This window comes from Triticum aestivum, chromosome 7B, assembly GCF_018294505.1.
Source record: "Triticum aestivum cultivar Chinese Spring chromosome 7B, IWGSC CS RefSeq v2.1, whole genome shotgun sequence".
Lineage (NCBI taxonomy): Eukaryota > Viridiplantae > Streptophyta > Magnoliopsida > Poales > Poaceae > Triticum > Triticum aestivum.
This window is the reverse complement of record NC_057813.1, coordinates 1478547-1490771: the sequence shown is the minus strand read 5'-3', so window position 1 is coordinate 1490771 and position 12225 is coordinate 1478547. Positions and strand designations below refer to the sequence as shown.

Genomic DNA, 12225 nt, shown 5'->3' with positions numbered 1-12225 from the left:
ACACTATGGTGTTCCAGGTGGTATTAATTGTGAAACAATTTCCACAATGTCTTAATTGCGTGCCAAAGCTTGTAACTCAGATACTCATCTCTACGATCACATCATAGACATTTTGTCCACTTGTCACAATGATCTTCAACTTTACTCTGAAATTACTTGAACCATTCAATAATTCAGACTTATGTTTCATCAAGTAACTATACTCAACATCTACTCGAATCATCTGTGAAGTAGGAACATAACGATGTTCACTGCATGCCTCAGCACTCATTGGACTGCACACATCAAAATGTGTTACTTCCAACAAGTTGCTATCTTGTTCCACATCACTGAAACGAGGCTTTTCAGTCATCTTGCCCATGTGGTATGATTTGCATATCTCAAGTGATTCAAAATCAAGTGAGTCTAAACGATCCATTTGCATGGAGTTTCTTCATGCATATACACCAATAGACATGGTTCACATGTCTCAAACTTTTCAAAGACAAGTGAGTCCAAAGATCCATCAACATGGATCTTCTTCATGCGTTTTATACCAATATGACTTTCATGGCAGTGCCACAACTAAGTGGTACTATCATTACTACCTTATATCTTTTGGCATGAAAATGTGTATCACTATGATCGAGATTCAATAAACCATTCCTTTAGGTGCAAGACCATTGAAGGTATTATTCAAATAAACAAAGTAACCATTATTCTCCTTAAATGAATAACCGTATTGCGATAGACATAATCCAATCATGTATATGCTTAACGCAAACACCAAATGACAATTATTCAGGTTTAATACTAATCTTGATGGTAGAGGGAGCGTGCGATGTTTGATCACATCAAACTTGGAAGTACTTCCAACACATATCGTCAGCTCACCTTTAGCTAGTCTCCGTTTATTCCGTAGCTCTTTTATTTTGAGTTACTAACACTTAGCAACCGAACCGGTATCTTAATACCCTGGTGCTACTAGGAGTACTAGTAAAGTACACATTAACATAATGTATATCCAATATACTTCTATCGACCTTGCCAGCCTTCTCATCTACTAAGTATCTAGGGTAATTCTGCTCCAGTGGTTGTCCCCTTTATTACAGAAGCACTTAGTCTCGGGTTTGGGTTCAACCTTGGGTTTCTTCACTCGAGTGGCAGCTGATTTGCCATTTCATGAAGTATCCCTTCTTGCCCTTGCCCTTCTTGAAACTAGTGGTTTCACAAACCATCAACAATTGATGCTCCTTCTTGATTTCTACTTTCGCGGTGTCAAACATCGCGAATACTTCAAGGATCATCATATCTATCCATGATATGTTATAGTTCATTACGAAGCTCTAGCAGCTTGGTGGCAATGACTTTGGAGAAACATCACTATCTCATATGGAAGATCAACTCCCACTCGATTCAAGTGATTGTTGCACTCAGACAATCTGAGCACAAGCTCAACGATTGAGCTTTTCTCCCTTAGTTTGCCGGCTAAGAAAATCGTCGGAGGTCTCATAACTCTTGACGTGGGCACGAGTCTGAAATCCCAATTTCAGCCCTCGAAACATCTCATATGTTCCGTGATGTTTCGAAAAACGTCTTTGGTGCCTCAACTCTAAACTGTTTAACTAAACTATCACGTAGTTATCAAAACATGTATGTCTGATGTTCGCAACATCCACAAACGACGTTTGGGGTTCATCACACTGAGCGGTGCATTAACGACATAAGCTTTCTACTGTCCGCATAATCGCTACTGTCAACTTTCAACTATATTTTCTCTAGGAACATATCTAAACAGTGGAACTAAAGCGCGAGCTTACGACATAATTTGCAAAGATCTTATGACTATGTTCAGGATAATTAAGTTCATCTCATGAACTCCCACTCAGATAGACATCCCTCTAGTCATCTAAGTGATTACATGATCCGAGTCAACTAGGCCGTGTTCGATCATCACGTGAGACGGACTAGTTATCATCGGTGAACATCTTCATGTTGATCGTATCCTCCATACGACTCATGCTCGACCTTTCGGTCTCTTATGTTCCGAGGCCATGTCTGTACATGCTAGGCTCGTCAAGTTAACCTAAGTGTTTCGGGTGTGTAAATCTGGCTTACACCCATTGTATGTGAACGTAAGAATCTATCACACCCGATCATCACGTGGTGCTTCGAAACGACGAACTTTCGCAACGGTGCACAGTTAGGGGGAACACTTTCTTGAAATTTTTAATGAGGGATCATCTTATTTACTACCGTCGTTCTAAGAAAATAAGATGTATAAACATGATAAACATCACATGCAATTAAATAGTGACATGATATGGCCAATATCATATTGCTCCTTTTGATCTCCATCTTCGGGGCTCCATGATCATCATCGTCACCGGCATGACACCATGATCTCCATCATCATGATCTCCATCATCGTGTCTCCATGAAGTTGTCTTGCGACTTATTACTTCTACTACTATGGCTACCGGTTAGCAATAAAGTAAAGTAATTACATGGCATTGTTCAATGACACGCAGGTCATACAATAAATAAATACAACTCCTATGGCTCCTGCCGGTTGTCATACTCATCGACATGCAAGTCGTGATTCCTATTACAAGAACATGATCAATCTCATACATCACATAGCATTCATCATATTCTTTTTGGCCATATCACATCACATAGCATACCCTGCAAAAACAAGTTAGATGTCCTCTAATTGTTGTTTGCATGTTTTACGTGACTGCTATGGGTTTCTAGCAAGAACGTTTCTTACCTACGCAAAAACCACAACGTGATATGTCAATTGCTATTTACCCTTCATAAGGACCCTTTTCATCGAATCCGATCCGACTAAAGTGGGAGAGACTGGCACCCGCTAGCCACCTTATGCAACAAGTGCATGTCAGTCGGTGGAACCTGTCTCACGTAAGTGTACGTGTAAGGTCGGTCCGGGCCGCTTCATACCACAATGCCGCCGAATCAAGATTGGACTAGTAACGGTAAGCATATTGAACAAAATCAATGCCCACAACTACTTTGTGTTTTACTCGTGCAAAGAATCTACGCAATAGACCTAGCTCTGATACCACTGTTGGGGAACGTAGCAGAAATTCAAAATTTTCCTACGTGTCACCAAGATCTATCTAAGGAGAAACCAGCAATGAGGGGAAGGAGAGTGCATCTACATACCCTTGTAGATTGCTAAGCAAAAACGTTCAAGAGAACGGGGTTGAAGGAGTCGTACTCGTCGTGATTCAAATCACCGGAGATACTAGTGCCGAACGGACGGCATCTCCGCGTTCAACACACGTACAGCCCGATGACGTCTCCCATGCCTTGATCCAGCAAGGAGAGAGGGAGAGGTTGAGGAAGACTCCATCCAGCAGAAGCACAACGGCGTGGTGGTGGTGGAGGAGCGTGGAAATCCTGTAGGGCTTCGCCAAGCACCGCGGGGGAGGAGGAGGAAGAGAGGTAGGGCTGCGACAAGAGGAAGAGAAACTCATGTGTTGGGCAGCCCCTTATGAATCATCTGGTATGTACCATTCAATTAAGCCAACACCTAAATTTGTCCATATATATTCACACCGGCCGGTCTCGGTCACACTACTGCTGCTGCATGCCCGACTACGGCACTTCATTGTTCGTGTTCCCTGGGAAAACCATGCACGTGACTAGTTACGTACTGTCTATGCCATGCATCATATCCAGTGAATTTCATACATGGGTAAGACTACAGAAATCCTACTCCTACTTACTAGTTTTACAGAAACTTTACGTACTTATGAGGGGGAATAAGCACCAAAATAAACCATCGCCATATCGCAGTCATAACGCGTAAGATTTTTGTTAAACTGTTACGTGCAATTACATACGTCCCGATTAATGAATTGGAAACTCGTTTGGCCTTTTTATGTGTTTTAGCCCTTAATTAATTTAGATGAGATCCATGCACTAGTAGAAAACGGAGATTTAAAACCGGTTTGTAAGGGCCTTTAGTGCCGGTTATGGAACCGGCACTAAAGTGTGGGCACTAAAGCCCCCTCCCCCCCTTAGTACCGATTCGGCACGAACCGGCGCTAAAGTGCCACCACGTGGCGTGAGCTCGTGCCCTGGTATGGGGGACCTTTAGTACCGGTTGGTGTTACCAACCGGTACTAAAGTTTTTATTTTTTATTTATTTTTTTGAAAATTTTGGATTTTTTTTATTTTTTTTATTTTTAATTTTTCTGAATTATTTGATGATTTAGTATCTAATCACCTCTCTTAACTGCTCAAGTGTGGATCACTCATTCCAAATCATCTAACTTCCCGACCGATCAACCATCCCTCTCCCTACTCCAGCCCGAGCACGCTTAACTTTCGGGTTCTATTCTCCTTCGTTTCCGAGTCTGCACTTGTTGTTTTCCTGACAATAGTAAGATGTCAATCCTATTAACCCTCAGGAGTTTAGCTTGAGCATGAAGTCACACATTTCACCGTTTGAGTTTGAAACTATTATTCTAAAAAAACAGTAATTATTTAGTAACGCTAATATTTCTTGAATAAGTTTGACCATAGTTTGACCACAGTTTGACCAGATTTGACCAAAATTCAAAAAATTGAAATAATTATTTAGTAACACTAATATTCTTGAATAATTATGTAGTAACATTAATACTTCTTGAATAAGTAGTTTCACCAGATTTAACCAAATTTTTTTAAAAAAACTGAAATTTGACCATATCTTTTTTTCCTTTTGGAATTTGAGGATTCTAAAAAATTCCAAACAGGCCGTAGGCAGTCTCCATCGGATGCGTATTCTCGTGCTGAATTTGTTGATATATTATACATTTTTTTCCGACATCGTATGCAAAAGTTATAGCCGTTTTACATTTTCCATACACTTTTTGCAAAACCTGTCCAAATTTAAGTTTTCAAATTTTCCTAACTAGTAGATGTAGTAATATAACTACCTCTCGAAGGATTTTTTTTTGAAGTTTTTATCATTTTCTTTTGATTTTTTCAAAACTCAAATGGCGATACACGCGTTGGGGGGGGGGGTAGAGTTTGAAAATTGCCCCCTTTAGTGTGGGTTGGTGGCACGAACCCACACTAAAGGCTTGTCCCCTTTAGTGTGGGTTCGTGGCACGAACCGGTACTATAGGTTAGACCTTTAGTACCGGTTTGTGTCACAAACCGTCACTAAAGGGGCTCGTGGGGCCCTGGCCTGACGCCAGCCTGCCACCACCCCTTTAGTACCGGTTCGTGGCACGAACCGATACTAAAGGTTTATTACGAACCGGTACTATTGATCGCCGCCACGAACCGGTACTATTAATCATATTAGTGCCGGGTTTTTTACAAACCGGCACTAATGTTCTTCACGTTTGACCCTTTTTCTACTAGTGATGCATGCAGGAATTCGCAGAGATGGCATACACCAGCCATCACACCTTTTATTTTTCTTTTGCCTTTAAAATTTGAATCTGTTGTATCTTTTGAACCGAAAGTGCAATCTATGTTTCGTGTGCATACTCGTGTTCCTTGTGACGAGAGCTTTGAAAAAAGACCAGTCTTGAATAAGCTTTGACAAATTTTAAAGACTTCAGCAAGTTGCAGCTATTAAAACTTGATAAGCAGAGATATTATGAAGATCAAGGTGGTGCCACGGTTGGACAGAGATATTATCGCTTGGGCGCCTGAGCGTTCTGGATCGTTCACAGTCCGGAGTGCTTATCATCTATCATATGATGAGATTCACCGTCAGACTACAGTCGCATCGAGTAGGGCACCGGACGGGCTACGTGCCGTTTGGGCACTTATATGGAGGTGCCCTGCTCCACCAAAGGTGCGTATCTTTGCATGGCGTTTGGTCACAAATTCACTGGCTAATTGGGTGATAAAAAATCACGGAAACTTGAGGTGTCTAACCTTTGTCCGCTGTGTGCGATGGAACCGGAGGACACGTTCCATACATTCTGTAAATGCCCATTGGTTGTTGCTTTGTGGAACGCCATGCAGGAAAAATGGCTATTGCCGGACTTAGCTTCAATGAGGAATACAGGCCCTGAGTGGCTTTTTGATCTTCTGTATAAGCTAAATGAAGATGATCGCATGCATGTGTTGATGGTGCTGTGGAGGAGTTGGTATGTACGTAATGAAATAGTACTCCCTCCTTACCGGTTTATAAGGCTCATATCTGAAATCTCACCAACCAAGGGAAATGTCTATTGGCTGGGATGAATTGAGCTGGTTTAGAAAGTGCCCAATAAGCGTTGGGCTTTTTCTTCGCGAAAACTGTGCGCGCTGTAATATTAATTCTCGGCCGTTCGACCCCCAACGCAATAACTCCAGCGCCCGCGTGCTCTATATGCTGCGCGCTAACGGCTGCATGCGCGCGCTCTCTCCCGCCTCCGCTCTGAACTTACTGCATGCACGCGCTCTCTCCCGCCTGACCTCAAAACTAAACCGGCCCATGCGCGCGGTCTCTCCCACCTCTCTCTCTCTCATCTGCATGGCGCATGCATAGGCCAGTTTCATTTTCATGGTTTGCATGCACGGCGCCAAACAACAAATGAAAGAAGCACCGCCAGAATCCTCTGGTGCCATTAGCTCAATTTTTGGTTTTTCAGCGTTGGGGCCGCGAACTCGAACACTGCCTCTCCCGCCATAGCAAATCGTACATGCACTGCAGTATAAAGTAGTGGGCAGCAAGCAAGTTTAGCCACACCATTCTTCTCGACCTGGGTGATCGTGAGCTGGTGCACGAGCTGCTCGACCTTGTCGAGGAGCGCTGAGAAGTTATCGACGAACGCCTCGACTTGGTCCAGAAGCGCCCCCACTTCATCATCAGCATCGTGCTGACCCTCGCCTCCGGCGGGAAGCTGGCTCTCTGCGTGTGCATCAAACACATCATCAGCGGCGGACTGTGCGGACTGCATCTCCGTTGACAGCTGCGTCAGCAGCGCCCATGGCTACGGCGCCGCCGGAGTTCTCCGTGCCCATCACCAATGGCTGGAGCTCCTTCTCAACGTCCGGAATCCAATCTGACATCGCTTTGCCGCTCTCGTTTCGTATGTGGATGAAAAGAGTAGAGGAGGGTGGGTGAAAGAACACGAGTGCTTCGAGTCGTTTTAAAGAAGTGGGTGGTGCATGCATGCATGCATGCAGCGAGGGAGAGGAAAGGAGTTGGCCATTTCTCTTCGTACGAGAACAGCAGCCAGCGAATTAATTGTGTGCGTAGGGATTGAAACGACCGCAGCGCTTCAACCGATCGGACCACGAATTGAGCCTTATGTTATGGAAATCTGGCGATTTTGAAATGAGCCTTATAAACTGGTAAGGAGGGAGTACACCATAAGCTACCACCTCCAATTGAAGCTTCCTGCAGATTTCTAATTAGCTATGCTGAATCTTTTCGATGCATCAATCATTTTCCAACCACTGACATCATCAAAGAGAAGATGGTGCCGCCGCCGATTGGGTGTAGTTCTACAATGATAAATACAACAACGCAACATGCAGCCACAGTCCAGTGGTCTGCCCCGCCGGCCGGTCGCGTGAAGCTGAATGTTGACGGGTCGTTCATTGATACCGATGGTGGATTAGCAGGAGCCGGTATGATCCTATGTGATAATGATGGCAACATTATCTTCTCCGCTTGTCGTTCTATCTTGCATTGTTCCGGACCGCTCCAGGCTGAGTTGTTGGCATGTCAGGAGGGATTAAGCCTTGCTCTACAATGGTCTACTCGCCCGGTAGACATCGAGATGGACTGCATGGATGCAGTCAAGTTGATCAAGTCACCTACCCTTGACAGATCGCCACATAGAATGATAGTTCAGGATATTAAAAAGCTCTTTGGTGAAAGGGATATCTCTATTGCTCATGTAAGTAGGAATCAGAACGTTGTTAGCCACACACTTGCTGCTTTCGGACAATCGGAGGGCAGAACTGCAGTTTGGTTGCGCTCTGGACCTGCAGACGTTCCTCTGCTATGTAGGAACGAATATTCCAACAGTTGAGCAATGAAATCCTTTTAACCCCGCAAAAAAAAAAAACTTGATAAGCAGAAACCCTAAACAGGAAATAGAAACATGGTAAAACTTGGTACGAGTATGTACTCCCAACATCTACATGACATGAATGGGTTAAGAAGAGATAACTAAGACTAGTGAGATTGCGTGAAAAAAGGAATAATAGTTGGAGAATAAGGAATGGTACTGTCGACGATGATGCATGCATGATTGTTTTTGCATGTAGCTGCATGCATGGCCTTGTCTGGGCCTCTCTTCGAGTCTGTCTGTCTCTCCGAGGAAGAAGCTAATCTAGGGACTGTGGAGCGCAGCGCACATACGTTGACACCTCGACTGGTCCAGCTAGACACGTACGCCCATGCAACGCCGCGGAACAAAGCACTAGCAGGAGTAGTAAACTGTGAAAGAGGAGAACTACTATGCATTGCACCTGTAATAATTCAGAGTAGGAGTAGTAATTCAGAGTTATTTGGCGCCATGTATAAAAATGGTCTGACACACATTAAACATCAATTTCAGATTCAATTAAAAATTTGGCCATATAGACAACCCTGCGGGTCCAGTGCTACCTGGTCACTGCACCCAGCCTCGTGTGGTCCATATTTCATCCATTCATGGATGCATGATTTTTACTCCCTGTATGACATGCATGTACATGCAGATGCGGATCTGATGCTTGACGCTGATGAATGAACTAAATTACAAATAATGTGTTCAAACTTCAAATAATGTTTTAGTTTTAACTTCAAATAATGTGTTCAAACTCAAAGGACATAGTCAAATTTGAATTTTACTGCAGTCTCCAGTAGACTAGCAATCATTCAGTGTAAAATGTCAACTAACATCAAATTACAAGGAGAGTGAACAGAGGTGGCGTGACATAGAGAAAGAAAGCATGCAACGTGACACTGCTGATTAGGAACGTAGCCAAAACCCATAAAACAAAGAATAAAAAGGGCTGCAAAGTCCAAGGTTTCAAAATTCAGGGAGAACACAAGCACAAAAATCATTGGAAGTAATATTTTGGTTTCTCTCACTAGATAGATAGCCATCTCTTGCAGTAACTAGCAAACACTGTAAACCCAACACTAACATACAATGCAATACATACGTTCAGTAACACAACAACATACTAATTAACCATCAATTTTAACAGCCACACGGTAGATCCATCGATAATGTGGATCTCAACTCATCAACAAGTAGATATGGAACGCATCAATGGATGGATGAATGGGAGTAGCTAGACGGAGGCGTCGTAGTTGGACCGGAAGATGGCACTATTCCTGAGGATGTACTGGTGGTAAACCGTGGCCACGGCGGCGCCGATGAACGGGCCAACCCAGAAGATCCACTGGTCGTCCCAAGCCTTGCCGCCATTGTACACCACGGCGGCGCCAAAGCTCCTTGCTGGATTGATCCCGGTTCCGGTGACGGGGATAGTGGCGAGGTGCGCCATGAGCACGGCGAACCCGATGAGCAGCGGCGCCAGCACCGGGACGTGTGGATCCCGGGCGATGCGCTTCGGGTCGGTCGCTGAGAAGACGGTGTACACGAGCACGAAGGTGCCGGCGATCTCGGCGATGAGACCCGCCGTCCTGGAGTAGCCCGGCGCGAGCTCGTTGGCGCCGCCACCGTAAAGCACGTAGTGGTGGCCGCCGTGCACGGCCCTCACCAGCGCCGCACCGCAGATGGCGCCGACGCACTGCGCCACCATGTAGAGGAAGGCTCTGGGAAGGGACACCTTGCGCGCCAGCAGTAGCCCGAACGTTACGGCTGGGTTGATGTGGCCGCCGGAGATGCCGGCGGTGCAGTAGACGAGGACAGCGATCATGCCGCCGAAGGCCCACGCGATGCCCAGCACGCCGGCGCCGCTGCACGCCTGGGCGTCCGTCTGGCGCTTGTGGCCGACCACGGTGGCCACGGCGACGTAGACGAAGAGCAGCGTGGCGGTGAACTCGGCGATGACGGCACGGTACAAAGACCACTTACCCAGCTCGCCGGCGTCCACCAGCGGCGCCGGAGGAGGGTCGAGGTAGTCCTTGGCGCTGCCGTTGCTGATAACTTCGTTGTCCATGGCCTCCGGACTTAGCTTCCCTTGTGCTGCTGCCATAGGCATGATCGATCTCGGGCTCTGGGCTGATTAATCAAGGATCAATCGGCAATAATGGATGTCCATAACCCGGCAAGGATGCATGTATATATAGAGCATGGCCAGCCTAAATGAGCATATATGTTTGCCCTAGCATAATGCCACCCACCATTTCCATACTTTTACTGCGACAAGTACCATGTACTGATTTACAAGTCATACCTCTCTTTTTTAGTGCCGCGGCACCGTTTTTGCAGAAGTGGACATAGATTTGTACATTGTATAATTATTTTCTTACCAAGACCTAAATTGAAACATACAGGTTGTATCCCCCCCCCCCCCCCCACCACACACACACACACACCGGGTCAGCATGGATTGTTGACAACCTTTTGTAATTGTAATTATTTGTTTATTGATCTTTTGACTACCTATGACTCCGATGAAGACTGCGTAGATGTCCTTGGAAATTAAGATTATTAAAAAATGCGTAGGTAGTTGCTAAAAATAACTAAATCTAGTGAAATAAAAATATAAGCTTGAAAAGCAATAAAAGCAATAAAAGAAAGTCTCTAAAAATATAATATGAACTTTTGAATTACCGTTAAAAATATCATTTCGGAAGAAAATGTGAAAAATGACTAATGCATGTATGATGTGGCAGCGTTACATGCATAGACTAATGCCAAAAATGATTGTAATTTATAAGTTCGCTTATGTGGCAATTTTGCGTGGCTTAGTGGGAGAAAAAACTTAAATGCATGGCCTTAGTGGGGACGTTCGATTATGTAGCGGATTTTGCATGGCTTAGTAGGAGAGAAGAGTTATATGCATGGCCTTAGTGGAGTCGTTGAGGCGGACACTTTGCATATTAAGAGAATTGGGATCACCTTCTTAAAAATGTAAGATTTGTGTTAAGATTATTTTTCTTTAGCGGTATGCATGTGATGATCCTACATTCCAACTATGCCAGCCAGCTTTTGGGTATATATTTACTTAGTATCTGGCTCACCGAGTGGTGAAAGTTAATTTCGTTCCCGGCAATCGAGCAAGGACATATTGCAGGGCATCCCTCGACATTGCGTGCAGGACTGTAGATGGGAAGGACCAGACACGTACGCTGCCGACTAAAAGATCACTAATCTGACGAAAATGCCCCCTTGGTCAGATCATTTAGCTGGTTGCACAAATGAAAGGACGAAAGGATTACAGGAGCAGCTGAGCTTAACTAGCCGTGGCATGTGTATATTCGATTTCCTCAGCTGAGCTTAACTCATTCTTGGCTACCAAATACTCCCTCTATTACAATAATAACAGCGTTTAAGGAGTACTAATTAATTAGCAGTGACTAGCTAGGTGAGATAATTACTGTACTAGTTGCCTGGTGTACGTCTTTGGTGCATGCATGCGCGGACAACTTTTTCCTTTTGAACAGCATGGATGGATGTATGGATGTGAACAAACCTGCATGCATGCAGCTGCCGGCAATATGCATGTGCCTTCCCGTGTTGTGTTGTCAATCTGTCCTCTGGATGAACATGACTCGCCCATTCATGCGTGTTTTGACACATAAATATCTAACGGTTGCTTTTTTTTCTTCTTCATCCAACGGTCGAGTTTTTTGTCTGACGTCCAGCTGTGAGCTGCTGAGCTGCTAGCTTCCTTTTCGTTTTCGTGATCACCATACGTGTTTTTCGAGGAATAGTGCCTTCAAATGTGACTTTGCCGACATGCTAGTCGATCATCGACAAGGAGCCAGAGGATTACAACAAGTTGGGGCAACCGTCGCCCAAAGCCTCAAATTTGTTCTTGGGGTGAAATCACATAATCTGACCTCCTAAGTCACCCATGCATCATTTCATTTCGAGAGGCGTCGCTTTTGGAGAAAGTTTCTCGCAGTTTGGGTGTTGCCACCAGGGAGGTTGATGTTGCTAAATGATTATTGGGGTCTTGCCAATTATTTTCCTTTTGTTTTCTTTTTTAATAATTAGAGGTGTGCATCATTGAGGTCTCGACTAGCTCTTGACAATGTGTCGTTGAGGTCTCGACTAGCACAAACCATAATTAGAGGTGTACTATTGATATTAGTATGTTAGCATTTATCGGGGGGAAAGGAGCAATGGCAACCACCAGACACAG

General features: G+C 44.6%; 1 protein-coding gene across 1 annotated transcript; it reads right to left on the bottom strand.

The window, feature by feature from the left end:
* Nucleotides 1-8945: 8945 nt before the first annotated feature.
* Nucleotides 8946-10201, bottom strand: LOC123158876 (aquaporin PIP2-5). Its single transcript, XM_044576696.1, has one exon. The coding sequence runs from the start codon at nucleotides 10111-10113 to the stop codon at nucleotides 9238-9240; it is 876 nt and encodes a 291-aa protein (XP_044432631.1). The 5' UTR covers nucleotides 10114-10201; the 3' UTR covers nucleotides 8946-9237.
* Nucleotides 10202-12225: the final 2024 nt, after the last annotated feature.